The 25617-nt window shown below is 46.9% G+C and overlaps 1 protein-coding gene across 1 annotated transcript in view; it reads right to left on the bottom strand.

The window, feature by feature from the left end:
• Positions 1 to 25398, bottom strand: part of ZNF618 (zinc finger protein 618) — an 85487-nt gene extending 60089 nt beyond the window's left edge. Inside the window, exons 1-5 of the mRNA XM_034067750.1 lie at positions 25390 to 25398; positions 25219 to 25262; positions 9939 to 10195; positions 5663 to 5758; positions 2397 to 2474 (exon numbers count right to left, since the gene is read on the bottom strand). Of these exons, the coding sequence (XP_033923641.1) occupies positions 2397 to 2474; positions 5663 to 5758; positions 9939 to 10195; positions 25219 to 25262; positions 25390 to 25398 (484 nt within the window). The remainder of the gene's footprint in view (positions 1 to 2396; positions 2475 to 5662; positions 5759 to 9938; positions 10196 to 25218; positions 25263 to 25389) is intronic.
• Positions 25399 to 25617: the final 219 nt, after the last annotated feature.

Here is a 25617-nt window from a genome sequence, read left to right as displayed (position 1 = left end):
TCTGGCAGCTGATAATTGTGTGTAACAGTCTGAGGGAGCTCAGTTTTCAGCACTTCATGGAGAAGCAGACCTAGGAGAGCTTGGCTTGCCAGTGCTTGGGGTTTATCCAAGACACAGACTGAAGGACACAGGGAGAACATGTGAAGTGCAGGATCACATCCTCAGTGGACATACAGCCACCAAGTTTGTTACGACAGTGCAGCACCAGCCACTTCTTTGATATGAAACCTTACATACACGTGGCTATAAAAGCATCTCTCACAAAAATTCTTTTCAGTCCTGCAGCCTTATGCTATTTCCAGCACTGTTGCTGGTACAGTTCCATGTACAATCCCCACTGGATAATATCACATAGATATTTCCTCCATATAATCCTCCTTTTTTTCCTCAGTATACATCACTTGTGCAGTCAGTGGCCAGTTATCTCTCTGCAGACAGGTAGGTACGTGTTCCCAAATGCTTGAACTGCCAACTCAGGTTCTGTTCCTGGAAGAATCCCATTCCCATTTGATTTCTTGTTGTAGAGTGTACATGAATAAATACTTCATTTTGATTTTTATTGTCTTAAGGCAAATCAAATGCACTTTAGATGTTACTGCATGCATCAATTTACTGTAACATAAACCAACATTTTCTAAGTTTCCCATCTATAAATTGTGCTTCTCCCCCACTGCTGTGAAAATCACTCACACGTTTCCACATTCCAAATTTTGAAGATTGACGTCTTCCATAGCTACACATTAAAAAGGCTTCGGAAGCAAAAGGTAAAGTCATGTCTCCACTGAGTTCATGACAACACTATGGATATCAATTGTACATGTGTGTGTTGATGCATCTAGACTATTTAATCCATAGCTTGATTTCATGATGAAAATAGAAATACAAATCAGTTGGATCACACATTAGGAGGTGACCTTGTACTAACAGAGCTCCCAAAATTCCAGCTGAATTAAGGATCCCATAGTGCTAGAGAAGTAAAATAAAAGCAATCCTTGTCCCAAATCTAAATACTGCAATTATTATTGCAAAACTACTGCAATGCTGTGATGCAAGGGTACAGCATTCTGCATGTCAGCAAATAACTGCTGCTCACTATTATTATAGGCATTCTTTTCCTTAAACTGCAGGGTGAAGTTACTTTGCAGTTACATTTAAAGGACTTTTAGGAATTTTCTTGTTATTTCAAAAGGAATTCCAGCATTGAAAAACAATTCTGCATGTACCTAAGGATACAGAGGAAGCTTTGTGATGTTAAACAGCACAGAAGGAAAGTGCAACCATGTAATTAAAAAACTTCACATCCCATTAGCCTTCACTGTTCCTGCATTTTCAAACTTTTCACTGGGAATTTATGCTCATTTAGGCATTCCAGTCAATTGTTTCATTGAGGACCACATGTGCTGATACTGGTAGTTACAATGGAGGACCTAAAGCAGATGCTCCTACGAGTTGGACACACAGACTTCAGTGCTCAGTGCAGGTGAAAGGAAATAAAACCACTGAAAGGCTCCTGAGCTAGTTTCAAGTCCCTGGTGTTCTTTGAGATCTGTATTTCTCCAAATTACACAAACCCCACTGACTGTACAAATAACTGAGCAAATCTTCCACATTTCTGCAATTAAGCAACATGGAACTGACCAGCCTTACAGAAAATTCAAAGTCACTCCTAACTAAGCAGGAGATGTTTCACACAAACAATACATGTGGGAAGTGACCTCACCTGACAACAGGTCTATGTCAAAATACAGCAGTTGAGCAATGCCAGTATCTGACTTTGTAACCTCCCATTTTGACTTAACAGGGATGGATTAAACCACTAGGCCAGGCAGAAGTGTGGAGCACATCAGGGAGATGCCCAACCCTTTGGTGGGTCATAGCTACACTGCTGGCAAGCGCTAGATGCCAGGAGAAACTTGTTCATTTGCAGTTCTCCCAACACAGAGTGATGCCTTGAGAGAGCCCTGTGCAGTAAATACTGCAGCAAACGCAAGAGCTGCCCCTGACCTCAGGAGAAACACTGCTGGAAAGCCACAGAGCTTGGACAGCCCCAAAGTTTAGCCTATGAATGAGCCACCTAAAACAAGCATTACTGATGAACTAAATCTGCAAGACCTTCCTGAAAATAGTCATAGAATCCCAGCCTGGTTGGGGTTCAAAGGGACCTTAAAGCTCCTCCAGCTCCAACCCCTGCCACGGGCAGGGACACCTTCCGCTGGAGCAGCTTGCTCCAAGCCCCTGTGTCCAACCTGGCCTTGAACACTGCCAGGGATGGGGCAGCCACAGCTTCTCTGGGCACCCTGTGCCAGTGCCTTAGCACCCTCACAGGGAAGAGCTTGCTGATACCTAATCTAAATATTCCCCCAGGATTCCCAAAGATTTGAGCAGGAGTGAGATACCTCTGTGTGCTCGCACATGGGTCTGGAAACAGTTGTAATACTTGTATTTCTTCCCACATATTCCACACTCATAAGACCCTGAAAAACAAGACAGAAAAGTATACATCACCATATTAGATCAGGAAAAACAGCCTCTCCACATACTTATCCATAAACTGGGGACAAAAGAATGCAGTTTGCAGCAAAGTAATTTTTGGAAGGTTCATGGAGATAAATGCAGGAAATCACTATCCCAGACTCAATTCTTTTTTCAGCTTTATTTAAGATTCCTTGGCATATTACCCTGAACTCACATTTTCACTCTATTTTTTTAACTTTGCTGACATGAAAAGGGCCACTCTCAAAATAGCACGATTTATAATTTTATAATAATGACTAATATTTCCTATGGACAGAAATAACCTTGAATTACTTTTCAGTAAGTTCCTAGTATATGGGAAAAAAAGCTTTCCACTGAAAAAAAGAAGGCAATATGTTATCTGGAAGCAAAGAGTTTTCAAAATTCCTCAAGAAATGCACAACGTACAAATTTCTCAAGAAACCCACAGAGATTTGGTAAATATCCACCCAGAGAAAACCAAAGAGATACAAATAGAACTTTTGACCTTTTTAAGGAAAAGCACATGACCACAGTAGTCTCTCTTCTCAATTTGTGCCTCTAATTCCAGAAAACACACATCTGCAAACAGTCATTTCAAATGAAACTAGAGAAATATTGCTGGGAGAATTATTTGTAATGATGAAATTATGCAATGAATTTACCCTCTTCTGTTCATTGGACAGTCAGAAATTTCCTCAGATTTGTTATTAAAGTTGATTCAGCCTTTTCTTCCCCCACTCGAATGTGGTGAACAGGCTAGAAATTCACCTTTCAAGCTCTTTCTTGCAACATGGATTGTGTTTCTTAGCTGTTCACCAGCAGGTAAATAACAGTGATCCTACCTGTGCTCTTCAGTAGGATGAGAGGAGCACTTAGGGAACAGGAGGTGGAAGGAAGAAGGGCTGAATCCTATTTTGTGTGAATGTAGCATTTCATAGAATCCCAGCCTGGTTTGGGTTGGAAGGGACCCTAAAGCTCATCCAGCTCAACCCCCTGCCATGGGCAGCTACATCTTCCACTGGAGCAGCTTGCTTCAAGCCCCTGTGTCCAACCTGGCCTTGAGCACTGCCAGGGATGGGGCAGCCACAGCTTCTCTGGGCACCCTGTGCCAGCACCTCAGCACCCTCACAGGGAAGAGCTTCTGCCTAAGAGCTCATCTCAATCCCCCCTCTGGCAGGTTAAAGCCATTCCCCTTGGCCTGGCCCCTGTTGCAGGCCCCTCTCCAGCTTTCCTGTAGCCTCTTTAGGTGGTCTCTCATCTCCATGGATGCTTCCTTATGCAACCTTGAAACAACTTTTCCTGACCATGCAAAACAGTAAAACTCAGGATGAGCCACAAATAGGAACAAAACATTTACACACACACCCCTAAATAAATATTCCCAAACATCATCTTACAGCAGTACTTACCCAGCACTACTCAAAGTGAGCTCTTTCCAGGAACAAAACCAACCATGCTCTTTGAACACACTGTACTCATGTTCTGTTTTTCCCTTTCCATGCCCTATTGCTTACAGCTTGGGAAGAAAACAACACTCCTCCCACTTTGTAGCAGTGATGAATTCCCTGTCCATCACTGTTAGCACCAAGCCTTTTGAGCTTGGGAGGCTACTATGTCATTGATGTCAAACAAGGCAATTTGCTACAGTCTGATACACAAGACTACACATCTGAAAAAATACCCTAAAATACTGATCTGACAGTCAGATGACCATGTCTGACCTGCTCCACAGCTTTTTGATTATCAAAGCTAGTTGTATATTATATAGAGATCACGGAATCATGGAATGCTTTGGGTTGGAAGTGACCTTCGAAGCTCATCCAGTTCTAATCCCCCTGCAATGAGATGGGACATCTTCAACTAGATCAGGTTGTCCAGAACCACATTCAGCCTGGCCCTGAGTATCTCCAGGCGTGGCACATCTATACACAGATATACATATAGGTATATATATGCATATACAGATGTCACCCATGGTCACTCCAAGCATGCTTTTCTAAATGATATCCCAGATATCTCCAAGCCAACAGCATTTGCCAGCCCTCAACTTTCCATGCTCAAGGATCAACTATATTCATTGCCAACCTCTAAAATTCTTTCCTGAAAATTATTCCAGCTGGAGCCCCAAAGCAGCATGACCAGAAGACGAGCGCACTGCCCATCACTCAGGCCCTACCAACCTGTGCAACAGCAGAGGTCCAACTGTACCAACAGCAAGACACAGCGGACACCCACCCATACCCTGACACAGAACTGCGCACACCCAAAGCACTGGGAAAAGACACAGAACACAGTGAAGGGCTCTAGGTTGAACTCTCCCTCTATTTTTCTTCTATTTCTCCCTTCCTCTGGAGATAGTCTATAGCACATGAATGCATCTGGCTGTGCAGAAGGTCTTCAAGAAGAGCACAATGTGTGGAAGTCACTGTGCAGTGCCTTTCCTCTCCAATATGAAACAAAACCGGTGCTGCAGCCCTCGTGCAAGCAGCTGCGCCTGGAAAGCAAGGCAGGAGCCAGAGGCAGGAGAGGGACCAGTTGGTCCCACAGCCAGTGCTTTTCCGTAGATGTCCTCAAGCACCCAGACCTCAAGTGCAACCTAGGAAGGCTGGAGTCATCTTCTTTGATGGGTGTACCTCTACCCATCTTCCTGTGTGGGGACAGCAGAGCCTGCCTCAGCACAACAAGTTTGTGTAGGGTGCAAGGGAGCAACATTACAGATCTCAAGTCCTACAAGCACCAAGAAATAACTCAACAGCCACAACTGTACTCAGCCCATCACAATTTGAGGGGCAAATGCACACATCCTCTTAGTAAAGAAAGAATAATAATTTGTCACAATAAATGTGTTATTAGAGTGGAGGAAAGATGAAATTGGAAGAAGAAAAGACACTGCTATGTGATAAGGCATCACAAAGAACATGCCTGTGTTGCCTTGGACAGTGCCACCTTGGTCATGGTTTATCTTGGATTTGTCCACAAGATATGTCATGCAGGTTAAAGCTGTTTCTAATAAGAGGGGAGATGGGGAAGGGTTTTGGTTAGTTGGTGTATTCAGTTTTGCCAGGCTTTTCCCAAGCCTCACAGCTGGAATTCGGGCAACACACCCACTGCATCCAGATCTTTCACTTGCTCCCTGGTTAGACTTTCACACCCTTCCATCACATACCGGACGTGTATCTCAATGCATGGTCAAAAATCCAGGTCCCTGAATAGCGATTTCGTGTATATCCAACGGGAGAGCCACGTTCCACTGCTTTTCCATCTAAATTGTGCAAAAAGAAATCAGAAAAAAGCCCTTAAAGTGGATGCATTTCCAAAGAGTAATGATGCCTGAAGCCCATTAAAAATTGCCAAGACCCATCTGTCCCTGTGGCTTGCTAACAAGATGTCAGAGGTCGCGCAGAAGTTCTTAAGGCTTCCACAGCACTATTTTACTTGGTGTAACTAGGGAGACTCCAAAGTGCTCTTGAATTACCTATGCTGAGCAGCACAGCAACCGAGACATCAGCATCATGGCACAAATCAAGCACGTGCATGTCAGATTGAGAGTCTCAAAGCAGAAGGATTCATTCTTCACTTTGTCTCAGAAACATTTCTGATTTAATGCATTGCTTGAAAACTCTTCTCCAAAATGTTTCTCATAAAGCACAGACCAGACTGAGAGCTTAAACAGTCTCATATAAAAGTTCTCCTGATCAACTTGCAGATAAGCCTGTCTTTCGAAATACATATACTGACCTGATGTTATTCCCAACATCAGAAAATGATCCACATCAGCCAAACAGCCCCTCTCCTTTCTCTTCACTTACAATGCAAGTGCCATTTGCTTCTCTTCTCATTTCTAGACAGCTTCCTGGTGCAGTCTGCTGCCTTTCTGCCCTGATACCCCACCCTGAGAAATGCTGCTCATAGAATCATGGATTGGTTTGTGTTGCAAGGGACCCTAAAGCTCATCCAGCTCCAACCCCTGCCACAGGCAGGGACACCTTCCACTGCAGCAGCTTGCTCCGAGCCCCTGTGTCCAACCTGGCCTTGAACACTGCCAGGGATGGGGCAGCCACAGCTTCTCTGGGCACCCTGTGCCAGCGCCTCAGCACCCTCACAGGGAACAGCTTCTGCCTAAGAGCTCATCTCAGTCTCCCCTCGGGCAGGTTCAAGCCATTCCCCTTGGCCTGTCCCTACAGGTCCTTGTCCAAAGGCCCTCTCCCAGCATCAGAAAACTGTTATATGGTCTCTCCTTAAGGAGCCTTCTCTTCTCCAAGCCGAAGGAACCTGGATGTGTCAGACCTCTTCAAATGACCTTGGCCCAAGGCCAGCAAGTGAACCCAGCAAGGAAAAAGAACAGGGCACGCTGTACCTCTGAGCTGTGCAGGGCAAGAAATACAACACCTATGAGACAGGGAGAGCTGGTGGCTCTGCAAGGGGTGCCAGCTGGGGCATGGGGACCAGCATGGAGCTACACTGGTGGTACCAGTCTGCTGCTGGCTGACCCAGGCTTGAAGCCAACCTCTCCATTGGCTTTCTCTGCTTGGCATACCCAAAGGGGGTCCCCAAGGGGCTTGCAAAGCTTCTGTAGAAAGGCAGCTGAAAGAAAAATGGTCCAAAGCCACAAACATCAGCACTGGCTCTTTGGGGAGGGATGGCAGCCACTGTCCCCACCCATCCTGCTTCGCTTCATCCACTGTCAGGCATCATGGAGTTTGGGCTGCTCCAACCAGCTAGAAACAGTCTGGAGTAGTGCAAAGTGCAGGGTGAGACACGTGAATGTGTAACTGAACAGGAGGCAGTGCACACAAGGCCTGATCTGACAAAAATACTACAAGCAAATAGCAGCAGCTGAGCTGGGAATCCCTGTTACAAACTGCTCCAAGAAACAACTGAAAATATAAATACAGCCCGCTCCTGCAGGAGATGTGTGACTCAGAGCAGAGACATAAATCTTATACAGCACGTTTCAGCCAGCTCCCGAAGCCGAGCCCCGCAGGAAGCCGGCTGGCTCTCACTTGGAGCCACATGTGCCCTGAAGCCTCAGCACTGTGGACCCAGCTCAGACAACACATCCCCCACTTAACCAACCATTCCCAGAGCACCATGGAAGGAGACAGTCCAGGGGTCAGCACTTCCATGGGAAGGAGAGGGATTCATTTCCTTCTGATTCAACACTTCATGCTGGATCATGAATTACTATAAGAAATAACTGCTTTCGACACCTCCCATCTCAGCTTCCCTGATGAAGGCGAATAAAATCCTAGCAAAGCCCTGCCTTTCTGCACAGCTGAAGTGATTTAGATACAGGGCTACCAGAACACAGCACAGGAAAGGCTTCAGGAAGGAAAACTCCTGGAAGTACCAATGAGCAGCAGCAGACAGCTCAAAGCCTTTGCTCCAGAGGCAGGAGGCACCACTGTCTTCAGTTGGCAACTTGGGCTGTTCCAGAGCAGCAGCTGGAATTGCCAGCAGAGCTGCAGGGATGGGACACTCCTTATGCGAGTTACACAGATGTCTGCAGCCATGGAACAGTGCCTGGGCATGGTTTCTGCAGGGTGATGGAGGGGACCAGAAGAATTGACTGAGAGCCAGTTCAAGGAACCACAACAAATGGATATCTGGGCACCATAGTTGGTCCACACAGAGCCCAGTATTTGGTGGCCAAAGACAAGTTATTCAGAGCCACCTCCCCAACAGACAGTTATGTGAAGGGTGGATGAATGGGGGCACTTACAGGGCTCTTTTCACAAAGGAACCCATCAACTGCCAATTGCCTCAGGACCAAGTCACCTTTAAAGAAACGCAGGGAGAGTCTCTAAAACAACAAGTATGATGCATGTTTCATGTGAAAAGGCCCTTTCCAATAAAAGTTCTCCAGTTTACTTTCTACAGCTTTCAATCACCACTTGTTAACCAGTACACAGCTTGCCATCCCTCTCCCCATGGTGCTTATACATCAAACCATGTTGCCCCTCAGGCCAGCTTGTCCCCAGTGCTTTCCATAGGGACAGGCTGGTGCATGTCCCAGTCAGCCAAGAGCAAAAGCCCACTCCCCACTTTGCACAACAATACAGTCAGCCTCAGCAGGAAACCTGCATTCTCAGAGGACATCATCTGCAGCCCAGCTGCTGCTGCCCAACCACAAGCAATGGGGAAATGGGGTCCAACACAGCAGACAGCCAAGCTGCAGATACTTTCATCAAGGGCTGGTGACGATGGCTGAAGGAGAAGCTCCCATCGGTGGTCATATCCCCACTCTTCCCTCCCAGGGCACCAGGGACACCTGTGCATTTCAGGGTTGCCCATGCAATGATCACCCTCTTAAGAGCTGTGGAGGATCAGCAACTCTGAATATACACAGAATAATTCCTCTAAATCGTATGATCATTAATTCAGAAGCAGTTTCAGACTTCCCAGGTTTTCTCCAAATGTTCTCACCCTGCATAAACAGCAGTGACCTCCCATCCTACCATTCTCAGTGGCTGTCCTACTGGTGAACAGATGGACAACAATGCTCCTGAGACACTGACTAGCTACCAATACCTCCAGGGTTTCTTTCCAACAGCATAGGCAGCGACCAAGCAGAAACCAGGAGAAAACCTAACACCAGTTCCTCTTTCCTCTCCCCCTGCAAGATAAACCAACCCCAACAGCAACACTGGGCAGCTCAAGTCAGCTTTCTCCTGAGTCCTTTGAAGGGCACATGGTCCAAGTGCTGTTTCTTCTTCTTACCAGCAGCTGCCCTTTGCTCTCAGAGTCACTGCTGGGACCTGCTCCATAGCAGAACCAACACAGGAGTCCCTTTAGCAAGTGCTGCCTCTCCAGGATCCCTGGAGCAGGAGGACAGGACAGTGATGTCCACAGAAGAAAACCAAAACCACAAAGAGCTTCTTCTCATCACAGTTTGAGGTGGGGTGGTGACAGGAACTACTGTTTTGGACCTCGCAAACTGCAGACACCCACATGTCAAAACTACGCCCTCAAAGTTACTGGTGAACAGAAAAACAACCAACCCGTAAAACCTGGTTTGAGCTAAATCTAATTATTTACACAAAGCATCCACAAAGCAACCATCTTCCAAACATATCAAGTGTTTCTCAGGCTTCCCTCTTGCTCCTCCTCATCTACCACCTCATCCTGCCCAACACACCTACCACTAGCCCTGGGTTCACCACCAGTTTTGCACGTGACTGCTGGGCAAGTCACTTAACACATCAGAAGATACTAAGCTTTTTCTTACAGTTACCCTGATCTTGGTTGAGCCTTTAAAGGTGACCAGATACAAACACAGAGCAGAAGGTCAATAATCCTGAGGCAGGACCCTGTGACTGATGTGCATCTTGGCTCTGGCTCCTCCAACAGAGCTGAGCTTCAGCTCTCCAGAGCCTTGTTCCTCTTCCCACACCACGGACTCAAGAGGACCAACTGATGGGGTGCATCACCCCATTGCTTACCGAGCGTCTGCTGGTTGCGGACCCCACCTATGACCACGCAGATCTCTGCAGGCACATCTCCTGGCCCATCTTTTATGTTCTTCTTGGAATCTTTGGTGTCATCCTGCCAGATCACCTCTTCGATATAGTCATCTGGTACCTCTGTTTTCACTTTCACCTCAGTCATCATTCCAGCCTCTTCACTGGGTGAGGACTGAGATGTCACCGACTCGGAGCCCTCTGCTTTCGGGCTCCGCGGGCTCCTCTTCAAACACTCCCTGAATGGGGGGAAAAGAGGAGAAAACATGAACCCTCAGTGTCAAGTGCTCACTTTCTCATCACTAGGATCTAATTAAAGGCACTTTTATTTAATGCAGTTTATTTAAAATAAGTATAGGTAGGTGTGTCTGTCATATGTGGGAAGTCATTAAACCAGACAGAAGTAATTAAACCACTTGCTAGTAATAAAAATAACCTTAATCCTCACAAACAACAGCAGTGGACATGGACTGGACCACAAATCAATAGTGCAGAATTTCATCGGGCTCCTTGCAGGCCAGAAGCACAACCCCACTAGTCCTGACATCAAGGATTATGCCAAGACTAGTTCATACATGCAAAAGAAAAGCCATATTCTCCTGACATCTTTAATTTGGAGCTATCTACACCCACATGCACTCCTCCATGAGTGGATCTAGATTCTTTTAACCCTTCAAAGTAACCCAGCATCCCATGGTATTGGCATGTCCTCATTTAGCATACACAATGATGATCAAAGGGGATCATCTGCAGTATAATGATATTTAGGGAGACTATCATATTAAGGACAGATACAAGTATCAAAGATGACAAGAGAAATCATGATGGATGGAGGAAGGCAGAAAGGCAGAGGGCAGTGTATTTAGAAACAGTTTTTTTCATCTTGGAAAGAGAGAGCTGGAAATTCTTGGAAGAAACTAATTTCGATAAATAAATACTCAAACCCCCTTAAGTAAAGGAAGGACACTTCAAAGCTGTAGAATTACATGAACAAGTGCAATGGTGGCAAAAGGCAGAGGGAGGTTGAGCACAACAGATGAGGACCAGATACTAACTCACCATAGCTCCTTTTCCAAATGCACCATCCCACCACTCATCATGGGCTCCCTGTTCTTAATACTGGCTATTAATAAATTCCAACATGCAGTGAAAAGTTAAAATAATTGCTGGTTCAGTCTGTGCTGAAATCTGAAGAATTAAATATATAATAGCTGAGACTACCCAGAAACAGAGATTTTAAAGACTGTGACATATTTAGAGCCATGGAAACACTGGGAACAGCTGAAGGTGTTTGAAAATGTTTTAAGCAGAAGTAATCGGCAAAATAAAGTGGAAAATAGGCTGAACTTATAGATGAGAGTCATTAGACCATGCAACAGTGAAAGAGAAGGAAATCCCATTGCTTGGAACAGCCTAGAAAGTCAGAACAAGGTATGAATTAAAATGTTAGTTTTCTAACACCTGCAATGGCTTCTGACACTGGTTATGGGGCTGGCAGAGGAATCAAAATGCTGCCCAGTAGGTAACCTGGGAGAATGGAGATGAGAGGAGAGATGAAGAAAGAGAACAATCTTCTACAGTAATTACCGCACAACCTCCTACATAGACATGTAGTTGCTATTTCAAAATGGTCAGTCACATCACATCACAACACATTTTATTATTCATCCCTTCATTCTCATTATGGAATGAAATGTACAATTAATAGCCCCTAAACAGAGTGAATTAGCCTTGACCTGCCTCCCCGCTCTTTCCCACCCTCCTCATACTTACTCCAACCCCTGCTGTGCTCCCAAAATCATACAGGGCTTTTTCAAGTGAGAAAGATGAATTAAGATAGAGAAAATGTGTTTGAAACCAGACAAGTCTTTATGGTAATATTATTGGCTATCCAAAAGGTCCATCAATCTCACCCAACAGCAGCACAGCTCAGCACCCATTCTAAAACCAAAGGGAGGCAACAGCCAGGAGCTCAACTAGAAACCACTCAGCAATCAGAAAAGGGTGGGATTAATTGCAAATCAATTGAACCAACAAGGTGTGAAATGCAAAACACTGATAAAGGCAGTAAAAGGAACAGAGTGGTGGTGGGGAAATAGTCTTCTTCCCCTGAGGACAATCAAACCAGAACAATTCTCACTGGTAGGCAGAGAGGTGAGAACCAGCTCTGTACCTCAAGTGAAGGCAAAATGGATTGTTCAGCAACCTGTACTTGCCAATCCTGGACAGAACAACATAAAAATCAACGCAGGCACCAAATGATGTGGAATTATAAACTCACACAACTAGCAGTGATGCTAAGCATACAGCTTTCTGAGGAGATTATAAATTGTGTAAGGACATAAAAGATCTTCCGGGGTACCCAGCTTTGCATCACGTCACATTCAGACATAAAACAAATCAGCAGAACATGGCATGAAGTGAGCAACAGGCCATGTGCTGCAAGGCAGAGTGCTGGCCTCAAGGTGCATCACTCCTGAATGGGGGCATTTCCACAAGGCTCCTAAAATGATTTATGTGGGACAGTTTATTAATGCTCTGGAATGAAATTTAACATCACTGGTGCTAAAAATGATGTGTGACCCCTGGAGGGGTGGAGAGCAATGACTGTGGAAGGGACACCAGCACCAGTGGGTTCATCACTTCATAAGCCGGCTCTGCCCAAGATGAGTAGCTGTAACATAGTCAAATGTGTCCAGGCATGTGGGTGCACCCACAAACAGCACCCATGGTGGTCAGCCATGATGCCAGCAGGAAGGTTTGTTGTAGCTAACCAAGAGCCATGCTCTGACCTACAGGACTAAGGCAATTTTCAGATACACGTGCCTGAGATGGAACAAGGAGTGATTATCTCCCTCTATGCAGCCATGGTGAAGCCAGTCCCAGTGAGACTGGCTCGTTCTTAAAAGGCGATTAGAGAAACCGGAGTTGGCTCAAAAGAAGAGGCACTGAAATGGTTTGAGGCTGAGAAGAGATACTTTCTGACTCTGCGAGAACGAACAACTTCAACCTGTTTCTCATGCCAAAAGGAAGACTGAGAGATTATTTGATGGCAGCATATCATCATCTTCATGGGGAGAAAATACCATCTTTCCTTCATTTGGCAGAGTACGAGCTCATTGCTGGAACCAGCTGAAATGAGGCATAAAACATTAGCACGGATGGTGATCCACTGGAAAGACCATTTTCCAAAGGATGTGCTCAGGGAGAACAAATCTCTCCAAGTCGTCAAACCCAGAGTACCTGCCTGGCCCCGGGTCACTGGGCTCAGTGCAGATGTGCACTGGTCAGACTTGGTGGCCTGAGGCTTTAAGAGACTAATGGACCCTCAAGAACTTTGTTCTTCACACACACTGACTCTGGATCCCATCTCTGCCAAGAAAGTACCTTCCTGGCTGGGCTGCCTGCTCCTGGGTGAGACCTGACCCTGCAAATAGGAACTGAAAGCAACACTATTCCTCTGCCATTGCCCCATGTGTCATAAGCCTGAGCAGGTACCTGCTGTACATTTTGGACACCAGTCCCAAATACTTTCAAAACTTTCTGGACCATTGCACAGAAGCCCTGACAGGAGCTTTGCTGAGCCTCTTAAAACCAAAGCAAACCCATTAAAATAATATAGCACCACTGGAGTTTTACAACAATTTTACACTAAACAGAGCCCTTCTCTGTCTTCAGATACCTTCTAGGAGAGATGAAGGCAGCAGATGTATCCAGGATACAGAGCTGGTACAGATGGGTACAGCACTGCCACTGAGTACCTATGAGCACCACCCAGCCCACCACCACGTGATTTGTTGTCCAGATTGTATGTATGTATTTATTCTGTTATATATATATATATATATAAATACAATGATATATAAAGCTGTACTTGTCTGCACACACATGTATCTGCAGGGGCTGACAACTGTGTCTCAACACATCCCTTCCTTGCACCCAGCTCCTGCCCCTTTCTACCACAGCACATCCTCTGCTGACACCCCAAGGTGCCAGCATTTTATTGCATGAGCCACATCCCGTCTCACAGGCCTGCACCCATCCTTTGCCAGCCAAAATGCAGGAATGTCATCCCAGAATGCAAGCTTTGCTTTGCCACTGACCTGCACCAGGCCAGAATCAGTTCCATGCCACCTGAGAGCAGTTCTCATGACCTTTCTCATGTCCCTCGCTGTTTCACTGAAGAAGGAAGAGCTGTTCTCACATCATTTTCATTATTCCATATCCTGCAGATTTTCCAGCCACTGGCTGATGTCAAGCTTTAGCCAAACTTCAACTGTAGACTCTCAGAAGCTCAATGGCCAGAGGAACACTATAGCTTTGCAGAACACCTTGGAAGCAACATAATCAAACAGCAACACAAAGCCATCCCTCCTTCCTTCTCCTCTGGATGTGCTTTGCAGGGGACAGAGGAGTCAGGAGGCTCTGACTGCTTCATATGATACACAAGATGGGCATCATTAACTCTTGCTGAGCAGGTGAAGGCAATGGACCCTTCCTACCTTCCCTGCACCTGAAGAACATCTTCCTCACCTTTATCATTACAGCCTCCAAAGTGCTCCTGTGGCTAGAGCAAAACTAGGATCAGTCCAGGCTTCCTGCCCCTGAAGTTCAGCTGCTGAGGTGATGGTGTGATTGTCCCCAGGGTGCAGGGGACTGAGGAACAATCCTCATGGGACAGCAGAGTTTGAAGCTCCTGGTTTGGCTGGAGAAACAATACTAGAACCATGGAGCAAAATGTGAAAGAAATTACTGACACTGGAAAAGTTCAGATGGGATGGAGAGGGGTACATGCACAGCTACAGAAGAGCCAGGTTCCATTTAGAATCACAGAATGGTTTGGGCTGGAAAGTGCCTTAAAGCTCATCATCACTCTCACAGGGAAGAGCTTCTTCCTAATATCTCTAAATCCTCTGTCGGTTTAAAGCCATTCCCCCTTGACCTGTCACTACCTGCTCTTATAAAAGAGCTTACAGATGACAGCATTCACCACAGTGTCCATCGAGCATTGCATCAAGCCAGAAGATGCACTGACACAAGAGAGGTGATCATCATTTCCTCAGCAGCCCTTTGTATGTTGTATCCCTTGTGAGCCCATGACACTGCACTTGCTCTGTGTTGTGTTACATTTTGCCTCCTCTCACTTCTGAGCAGTGCAAAGAGCTGCCAAGTAGAGATGAAAATAAAGCGGCAGCAGACCCAGAATATACACACAGGAACTAAGTGAGAACCTATCATGAGTCAGGTCCCACCCTGGGTCCCTGCAGCCATCCCTCTCATGGTGGCTCTGAACACAAGTCCCAGCCTCATGCCATCACTTTCCTGCTTGAAACAATGCAATTTTAAGTGTTCAAGTGTGGCCTTCTTGTGATCAGCTGCAGTTCCCTTGACAGGTCCAACCTGCATTTAACATCCATGGCATGATGTTCCATGGAAAGAGGACATTCTTCAAGCAAAGCACTGTTAGCACAAGACAAAAGCTCCTCAGAGAAACATGTGCATGGGTACATCTGCTTAAACCCTGTCTCCTTCCACAGGGTGCATCCAACATGTTCTCCATGCCTTTGAGCTTTCCTGGGGAATACCAACCTCTCTTAATGTCTTGTTAATGAGATGTGGAGCTTGGCAATCCAGGAGCCTCTTCCTTGCTGAGGAGAGGAGGCAGGAGCCTTGGGATCATGCACTGCTCACACTGTCCCTCAATGGTGTGCCTGGCTGTGCTGCAGGTGAGGTGTTGTTTCATCTGTCAAGATACACTCTATGGATTTTAAACATTAAAGATGCAAACAAACATTGCATTTGCATGTCTCACGCCTGTGACTAAGTAGGCCACGTAGCCAATTACTGTATTACCAGCTCCGCCATCTCACAATGCTCATCTCAACACAGCTGCCTCCTTTGATCATCAGACTTTCATCTTTCGATGATGTTACGGCCACTTTCATGTCAAATACAAGCATGTGAAAGCAGAAGAGATTTAAGGAGGCCTCGATGAAGACTCATCGTGGGGGACTGGAAAAGTAGGGGTAAAGTGAGTTCATGGACCCACTTGGTCCTACACCCATGAAGGGCCAAGGCTTTAGCAGTGATGCAGCAAGATAGTATGAACAAATGACCACGCCAGAAGTGCAATTTTGGCTGTAAAGCTGAGTAGCCTGGATGATGCCTCACAAGCATCAACACAAGGAGCAATGCAGGAAGCTCTTCCAGATGGAAGGACAGAAAGGAAACGACCCTCTGCACAGTGACACTCCACCATGAAGCCAGTGGCTACCTTCCAGCCAGGCCCCAGTGGAAGGAGGAAAGGAGAAGGGGATGCAAGCTGAGGAGCTGCAATATGGTGTCGTTTTCATCCTTGGAGAGCACTTCATTCTGGCTGGGATAAGCGGAACTGGCAACGACTGAAAGCAAATGGGCCCCGTCAGCTGCTGCAGCCAGAAGAAAGTCACATTTGCAGTTTGCTTTTTCTGATCTGGAGTAGCATCCTCATAAATAATGAAAGTGACTAAAAGCTACTTAAAAAACACACACACTCCTCCCTTCTGAAAGAATGAGAAAAAAACCCAATTAGAAAAGGACATTTCTTCCAGCTAGGAATAATTTGTCATGTAATTCTCTGAAGACAGCAACAGAAACACGCGTGCTCCAAGCTCTCTTTTGAGTGATCTGTGGTTGCGTATGGACTCAGATGGCTTCTAATGAGGCTATTTTTACAGCACACATCCTGCTGAGCTTTTGGGGAGGGGCAAAATGAGATCAGTGGAGAACCAGTCTCCAGTGTCAGCTCCTGTGTCTTTTCTCCTCAAAAGGAGGAGGAAAAGCAAACAAAGGTGGAGGACACCCTGCTCTGAACCAACACCTGCAAACACAGCTCTTCCGCTCCAGCAGCAAATGTGGAGCATCTTCAAGGTCTTCCTGGACACCACTCAAGCTGGACAAACCAGAGACACCCTTGGTAATATCAATGATGGTGATACCCAGCACAAGAGATGTGTCCCCTCCTACACCTGGAAACACATGTTCATATAGTCCTTGGCACACTCTTCTGGTCTGCAGGATGAAAGACATTCAGAAGAGCACAGAAATGAGGACCATGCAGTGGGCACCTGAAGGAATATGCTTTGCAGAACCCACCAAGACAGCACCACCAGTGTGATGCTACCACTTGTCTCCTTGAAACCAACATGCAGTTGGCTGGTCCCAGGCTAAATCAAAAAGCCTCAGCTGTGAGAAAGGAAGAGAAGCAAAAAAGGGGGAAGCCTGAAACTGGCTTCAATTTCTAGATGTCTGCCACATTTTAAAGAGGGTTCCTGCCAGGACTGGAGCTACAGGAAGCAGAACAGAACAGAGACACATCAATTCTTGTTTTACATGGAGATGATACAAACAGGGACAGAAAAAGGAAGATGTACACTGAAAATCTACTTGTCTGATAAATTAGTTGTGGTGGCCTTGAACCACCCCCCCACAGCTGTTATTTGTTCCCTGGGGCAGCCCAGCTGCACAGGCATCATACACCAGGAGGAGGGAGGAGGAGCAGGTCAGGAATCGGAGGAGCAGGTGAGGAATCAGAGGAGCAGCCTGGTGACCTTCATCAGGGGCATCTCAAAGGACATTACCAGGCAAAGAGATTTTCAAGCTCAGCATTAGAAGAAAGAAGGAACTGATTTTTTCCCAGTGTTACAGCTGAGTACTTTGCTTCTTCCAACACCTAAAGGGGACTCCAATACCTAAAGGGGACCTACAAGAAACCTGTTGAGGGGCTTGGGACCAGGGCCTGTAGGGACAGGCCAAGGGGAATGGATTGAACCTGCCCGAGGGGAGACTGAGATGAGCTCTTAGGCAGAAGCTGTTCCCTGTGAGGGTGCTGAGGCGCTGGCACAGGGTGCCCAGAGAAGCTGTGGCTGCCCCATCCCTGGCAGTGTTCAAGGCCAGGTTGGACACAGGGGCTTGGAGCAAGCTGCTCCAGTGGAAGGGGTCCCTGCCCGTGGCAGGGGTTGGAGCTGGAGGAGCTTTAAGCTCCCTTCCAACACAAACCAGGCTGGGATTTATGATTCTATGATTGTAGTCTCCATGCCTTCTGCTTCGGCTTTCAGATATTCCCTCACAGCCTTGAAAGCCAAAGGGACCAACCTACTCATCCAACTCAACCTCCTGTGTCACTGCTCACAGAGCTGCTCCTCTGTCAAAACTACACCTGCAGCTTGAGCTGGTGCTTCTTACAGGGGTGTCTTCATTTTGATGCATAAAGTGCTGGAGTAACCATCACATTCATGGGTCCCTTATGTGAGTAATTGTGTTCTAAAACAGGCACTGTGCTTTCAGTGTGGATTGCTGCCTCCATCCATTGGTTTGCTGGAAAAAAGATCCTGTTAATGGGAATCTCATCTCCATAGAACAGAAAAACCTCTTCTTTTGCCTCTTGAACGAAGCAAAGCAAACATACTTCCTTAATGCATGTTTTAGATACACTGAAATATGGCTTTTAATTCTTGACTCTTTCCAGGACATTTGGGAACGTGTCTGCATTTCAAAGCATGGATACAGGAGCAGGATGAAGTTTGATAACACACTGTGGCAGCAGATCCTGCTGCATGTGTCTGAAACCCAAACTGTCACCTGGTCCCAAGGAGTACATGGTCACTCCTGTCCCCCCAAGAGATTTCAGTTCCTTTCAACTCCCACCTTCCAAGGTGAGGTTGTGTATTCTCAAAGTGTGGGTTTAACCTCTGAAAGCAAACATTATAGGAAAAACCTGTTCACTCATTTGCTGAAGTTATTTCAGGGAATGGGAACTCCTTCCTCCATCAGTGGTACTGGAGTAAAAATTTGCTGAAGAACAGAAAGAAGCAGCTGGTTAGAGCTTCAGGGCATCTTCCTCTGCAACATGCTCTTGTGAACCTCATGATTTGAGGACTTTGAGATCACTGCTGCGTTGCAAGTGTTAGTTCAAACATCTGTACTTGTTTTGTCCATGGTCCTACAGGCTGTGTCCTTGGCTGCTTTTCTTCACAACACTGGTGGATCTCCTCTTGGCCGCAGATTTCTTGGCCACACTGATCACTTTTAAATTGACCAAGTAAGCTGCAGCTAACCAGGAGGGATTGTGATTCCCAAAGGCTGAGTGCCTCTTGCTCCAAATCAAGATTTGGGGGACATCACACTAACTGTACATGCAAAGAAAATTTCTGAGGGAAGAGAAGCAGCCCAAGACTCTGCCCTTATCTGGGACACATTGAAATGTTCTTTTTCTCCCCAAAATAAACTGAAATCAGTGCATGAGACCAGAGCCTTCTGCAGACAGAAGGGTAACAGTAACATCCATTTAGGTTTTCCTGGAAGAAATCTCCTCAATAAATACAGTATTATTATGGAATTCTTAAATTTAGAAGGACTTGAGGGTTTTCTAGCAGAGAGATGTCTCAAGTAGGATCATCACCTGCCTTTAATGCAAGCTCTTCACAATGGAGGCAACAGCTTTCAAACCCCCCAAAATAACTAATGCAATACTTGGTGGTGACAGTGCTAAAATCAAGGGAAAACAATCAAACAAAGCAGCATAGTTAATTTTTCCAACTATCTTAGTCTAAAACACACAACCTTTCCTGGCAGCAACTGGAATTTCATGGTGCATTCGCTGCAGCATCAAATCCTTCTGAAAAGGTGAACTAAGAACCAACCCAGGCTGCCTCTCCTCTAGACCTGAAGCATTAAAATACAAACCAGAACAACAGTCAAGACCCACAAAGAATTCCTAAGGTATTAGCAAAACAAATTCCCTCCAGTCCTTATTAGGAATATCTTGGGGATGGTTTGAAGAGGAAAGTCTAACCAAATATAAACCAAATTTGGCTTATCCAACAAAAACCAAATGCGCTCTGCTTGCCAAAAGCTAAAAGAATTCAGTCAGATAAAAAATATGACATACGAATGATGCAGGTTAAAAACAAACTGTAAGATGATAATGGAATAGCTGCCGGCATCTTTACATTTCCAAGCGTGGAAATGTCAACAGAGACAAAGAAATTCAGGGAAAAACAAAGAGAATATATTAAGGGTTTATTTATATTGGTGGAAGAGGTTTGCCTTGCTTGACTAAGAAATGACTGAGGGGGTGACAACTGGCTGCAAATGGCTAAAGGTCCATGAAGAGGCTGCACTGGACCATGGCAGTGACCCGCCGGCAGCAGCGCGGTACAGCACAGCACAGCACAAGACAAATGGGATAGAACATGCAATGGGAAAAGATGGACAGAAAAGGAGATAGGACCTTGGGAGTGGGAAAACTCCCCAGCTGGGGAGTGATACAAATGAGGTGGCAGATGTCCTGCTGTGGAGATACACATGGGCTTAACATAAACAAACTACAAGGCTCCACACCATTTGCAGAACAAGCCCAAGGTGCCCAGGAGAGTGACCCATGGAAAACAATTTCTTGGTAACTGAAGACATTATAGCTATAACTTCTCAGTACTTCACGGCTCCAGAAAGGGACATTTACAACCTCACACCATTCAAATCTTACTGAGGCTCTGGCATTTGGCAAATTGGTGGAGTCCAGAGAAAGACATAGAGATGCTGCGAGGGCTGGAGCAACTCTGCTCTGGAGCCAGGCTCAGAGAGCTGGGCTGGGGAAGCCTGGACAAGAGAAGGCTCCGGAAGGGGAGACCTGAGAGCAGCTCCAGTGCCTAAAGGGGCTGCAGGAAAGCTGGAGAGGGGCTTGGGACAAGGGCCTGTAGGGTCAGGCCAAGGGGAATGGCTTGAACCTGCCTGAAGGGAAATTGAGATCAGCTCTTAGGCAGAAGCTCTTCCCTGGGAGGGTGCTGAGGCGATGGCACAGGGTGCCCAGAGAAGCTGTGGCTGCCCCATCCCTGGCAGTGGGAAGAGCTGGAAGAGCTTTAAGGGCCCTTCCAACAGAAACCAATCTATGGTTCTATGGTTCTCCCACAGAGCTGTTAACACTGTAATGAAGTTAAGACCCATCCCTGCCCTCGGAGTCAGCTCATAATCCCAGAAGGTCTGGGATTTCAGCTCCTCTTGGGAGCAGAGCCTGCTTTTCTGCACAGCTACATCTGTGCCGTGAGCGGGTTCCTGGCTGGTGACAGCCCTGTTGCAGACGGGGCTGAGCTTCCAGCTGGCTCCGTTCCCTCCGCCAACAGATGCAGTTCCTATATCAGGGTCTGATTTATTCAGCAGGAGTCTCGCACATTAAGTGTAGTTAAGTCTGAAAACAAATCTAATGACTTTAAAATAAATAGCCAACAGAGGACTTGAAACTCAAATTCTTCCTTCCTCTGACACCCACCATATAAACAATAATAATTATATAAAACCGTGTCTAACACATGACTACACAAGACTCTGGTGACCAAGAAAAGCACACGCTGCTTGTCAGACATAATTGCACATTTGGGTTTTCAATTATTTCTTGTCAAGATCCAGAGCCCACCATCTGAATGCTGACATTAATTACTGGTAAGTAGTTAGTTTTACAACAGCGTCCTAGAAACTCCCAACGACTACCCCGAGCTCTGCAGCTCCTGATGCTGCTCCCACACATGCTCCAGTCCCGCCGAGCCCTCCAGGACTGTCCCAGACACTCACAGAAACCAAACCTGGTTCACCATGTGCAGAAGGAGATTCAGAAAAAGCTTCAAGCCACTTCCCAGTAGGCAGGAGCAAAGTCACTGGTACCCAGGCAATGTGCTTCATCCACAAGAGCCCACATCACCTCCTGATGCCATTGTCCAGTTGAGACCCCCCCAAGCCCCACTCGAGCATCCAGCTCTTGGCAACACGCTCCAACACTAACTGCCCATCACACAAGGCAAAATCCTGCCTTTTTGCTGCCTTTAATTTGCTGCCTTTTAATTTTGTCAACTGTCTCTTTTTTCCTTGCAAATGGAAGAAGGAAGCCTCTGATCTACCTTTTCTGGAGTGTTCAAAAACACGCACAGCTTTGTCAGGTTGTCTCTTAGTTGTCATCTCCTCCAAGGCAAACAGTCATCTCTTTTCCAGCCCCCTTGAAGGAAGGGCTTTTTCTATGCTCCTAATAATTCTCTTCACTTTTTAACAGTTCCCATTAATAAGCATTAGTGAGGTACAGCAACCACATAGCACTTAATAAGGCAGGAGAATGGTGAGCACAATCTGCCACCACTAACTCTTAGTTGCATGTGCTGAACAGTGTTATTTTAAAGGCAGCAAACAATTGTGGGGGTGAGAAGATCATAAAAATCCTGTATCTTCAGAGCTTGAAACATCTACTTGAAACAGAATAAAATCAATTCAATACAATAAATAAGTAAAAATAGGATCGCCCAAATGCTAAGGTCACCACTTTCAGATCAAGAATGCTGGAGTATGCTACACAGAAAGGTGTCCTGGCAACCTTATTTTGCTTTAATTTTGTTACTGATGCAAATTAATCTTTAAAAGCTTCCTCAATAGTTTGCAATTAGTGCAAGTTCCAAGCAAGAGCAACTCTGAAAAACATCTACCTGGTATCTCCAAGTACCAAAGATCTTTTGTCAAAGGTACACTTCAGCCTCCAGCCACTGACACAGCTTTCTCCAAATACCACATTTTTATTCTATTTAATTTTTCCTCAACAGCCTTGGTCATTGTCCGGGTTTGACCATTTTCTGTGCAGGCAGGCAGATGTGAGTGGATTTTGTTTCTACTTTTCTAAGAGAAAAAGGTGACAGCCAGCCCAGCACTTCTCTATGGATGTACAAAGCTGCAGTGATCACAGGATGAAGTTCTGTCAGCCTGGTGGGAGCTCAGTGGAACTGAGGTACCTGCTGTCGGGAAGGTCACGGCTGCAGGAGGATGCTCAGGTGCTGAGCTGAGCCCAGAGAGGGAGAGCACCCACAGGGAACACCCTGGAGGGTCAGCTCCCACATGTAGAATGCACTGACTCACCAGCTCTGTAAAACCCTCTGGAGAGCACTACAGACCTGAGTTACAAGTCAGAATGAGGAATTCAGGGGCAGGATGAGATGCCTGGCTCCTTTCTCCTTGACCAAGCATCCGCCCAGCACTTTGAGTTCAGGCTAATTCCCAGAATCCCAAGAATGAGAACTGCTGAGCCACCCCAAAACTGGGACAAGAGTTTTCCTCTCCATAAGACACCCTATGCTGGCACTGCTCTCTGCTGCTGAGCACAACCCAGCAGGCACCATTCAACATGGGGCAGTGCTGCTGTACCACAAGCTGCACGTGATGAGCTGCACGTGATTTCACCCTGTCATGCTGAGCAGTGGGGCTGGAATGATGGGTAAGGACCAGGGTTTTCGTAGGGGGGAGCACCCAGTGCACGTCCAGCAGTGGGAGATGAGGGGATGACTCACAGCAGCATTTCGGAGATTGGAAGAACAGAGCAAGCATTTAACATAGGAGGATGTGTTTCACCTGAGGGATAGAACTTCAGTAGCACTTCCAAGTCTCCAGAGCGATCAGGACCTTGGCTCTGGCCAAGGGTTAGCACAGAGATAGTATCACTGGCAATACAAAAGGGAGGATGTGAAATGCAGCTCCAGATGTGAAGGAGGCAGGCAAAGCCAGAGGGGAGTGATGGTGCTCCCCTCTGTCACCTTAAAGCCATTCCCCTTGGCCTGTCCCTACAGGCCCTTGTCCCAAGCCCCTCTCCACCTTTCCTGCAGCCCCTTTAGGCACTGGAGCTGCTCTCAGGTCTCCCCTTCAGGAGCCTTCTCTTGTCCAGGCTGCCCCAGCCCAGCTCTCAGCCTGGCTCCAACAGCTCCAGGTCCCTCTTGTGCTTGAGGCCCCAGAGCTGAAAAGTCTCATGTCTCACCAGGGTCTGCTCCATGCAGTGCTGGTGACCTGCCCAAGCAGGAGAGCAGTGCCGAGCCCTGCAGCTGCAACCAGCACACCCTGTCTGGGTGCATCAGTGGTGATCTTGCTCTGCACCGATCACACCAATGTGGGGATAGTGGCTTCTGCCACACCTTCACAGCTTCTCTGTTGTGCCACTGCAGAGTTCAGGAGCTGCTCATGCTGCTGTGTCCTCTGCTGAGGAACAGGCAGGTAATGCTGATGGAGGTGTTGCCAGGATGGGTGCAGCCCCACGTACCACGCTGGCTCTTTTCCATGGCACCCGAACTGGCTCTGGTGTTCTGTTGCCCACTGTCTCCCATCCATGCTGATGTAACCCACAGACGTGCCTGAGGTGCTCGCTGCTTCTCCCAACAATTTGTACATCATCTCATCACGTGATGGCACCTCCCTGACTTTTCTACGCTCTTCTCCAACTCGCATGGATGTTTCCATGCTGCAGCCTGATCCCTTTTCCAGAACACACACTCCCCTCTCTGGTACATCTTCAGCATTGCTGTTTCCAGCCTGGCACCTCTGATCTCCTACATCTTCACCTGTTTACCACAAAACCTTTTGAACCTAGGAGGTGAATTTGCCACGTTGCTTCTGGATGGCAGACAAACAGGAATCAGCTTTGAGCACATGTGGGACCAGGTAAATCTGAATATCCCCAAAGCTGTGCTTTGCCCTTGGCTCCCACCATCTCCCCAACACCACCCACCACATCACTGCTCTGCAGGGGGAACCAGCTACCTTGAGTTTGTGCCTGGCCAAGGAGGAAAAGCTGCTCCTTCTTCCATACTGTCAAAGCTCTGGAATGACTCCACGAGACAGAGATGGAGAAGGACCAAGAAGAACCATCTTTAGTGCACCCCAGCAATCTAAGGTGTCCTACAGCATCAGCAGGAGATGATGATGCCACAGCAGATGAGAACCTCAGCACATCTCACATGGGACCTGACATGTCCTGCCCCCACCAGAGTGAGATGCAGCAAAGACATCCCTTAGGAAGATCAGAACGGACTGGGGTGGTGGGACATCTCTCTCCTCTCCTCCTCCATGGAAGCAGGGGGGTCCTCGCCCACCCACCACAGACCGGCCCAAGGTCTCCATTCAAGAACCCCATCCTGTGATGGTGTCTGTACCCAGTGTGGGCATGGGGCTGGGGGATTCACCTGTACCCCTCCATCCTGCATGCAAACCACATCTTCCTGCAGCCCCAAGACCACAACAATCTTTAACCTTTCTCACATCTGCCTTGTTAGCAAAATCCAAAACCAGGTGTATGGACACTGAGCTCTACCAGCTCCAGCTCATCCCTCCCATGTGGTCACCCTTTGCCACCCGTCCCCATGATGGAGACCCACATCCGAGCAGAGCCCCGTCTGCATCACATCCCACCCCAGCAGAGCAAACATCCACCTACCTGCTGGAAGAGCTCCTCCGCCCGCTGCTGTTGCTCTCGTCGGCCTAAGGGGGCAAAAGACATCAAAAAATGAGGCTGTTTCAGTTCAGAAAGGCAACACCACCCTCTGAATCCTTCCTGTGAGCATGATGCACCCAAATACCTGTTTTTTCCCCATTCCAAGTTACATACGTGCCCCATGTTTGGTGCAGTGGGACACATTATGAGCTTAACCCCAATGCAGGGGCCTGGCACAGGATTTTGGAGGCAGCCCCATCACAGAGGTGACTTCTTAAGTGGACTCCCCCTGGTTACTCTCCTGCAGTTATTTTATGGCATTTTAGCAGTCTAATGACCTCTCCTATGCAAAAACATGCAGTTTGTGGGAGGGAAATAAGGCAGAAATAGCCAAGTTCAGCG

This window comes from Melopsittacus undulatus, chromosome 11 (assembly GCF_012275295.1).
Source record: "Melopsittacus undulatus isolate bMelUnd1 chromosome 11, bMelUnd1.mat.Z, whole genome shotgun sequence".
Lineage (NCBI taxonomy): Eukaryota > Metazoa > Chordata > Aves > Psittaciformes > Psittaculidae > Melopsittacus > Melopsittacus undulatus.
Note: the sequence above shows the minus strand (reverse complement) of the source record. Positions and strands in the feature narration are given on the sequence as shown.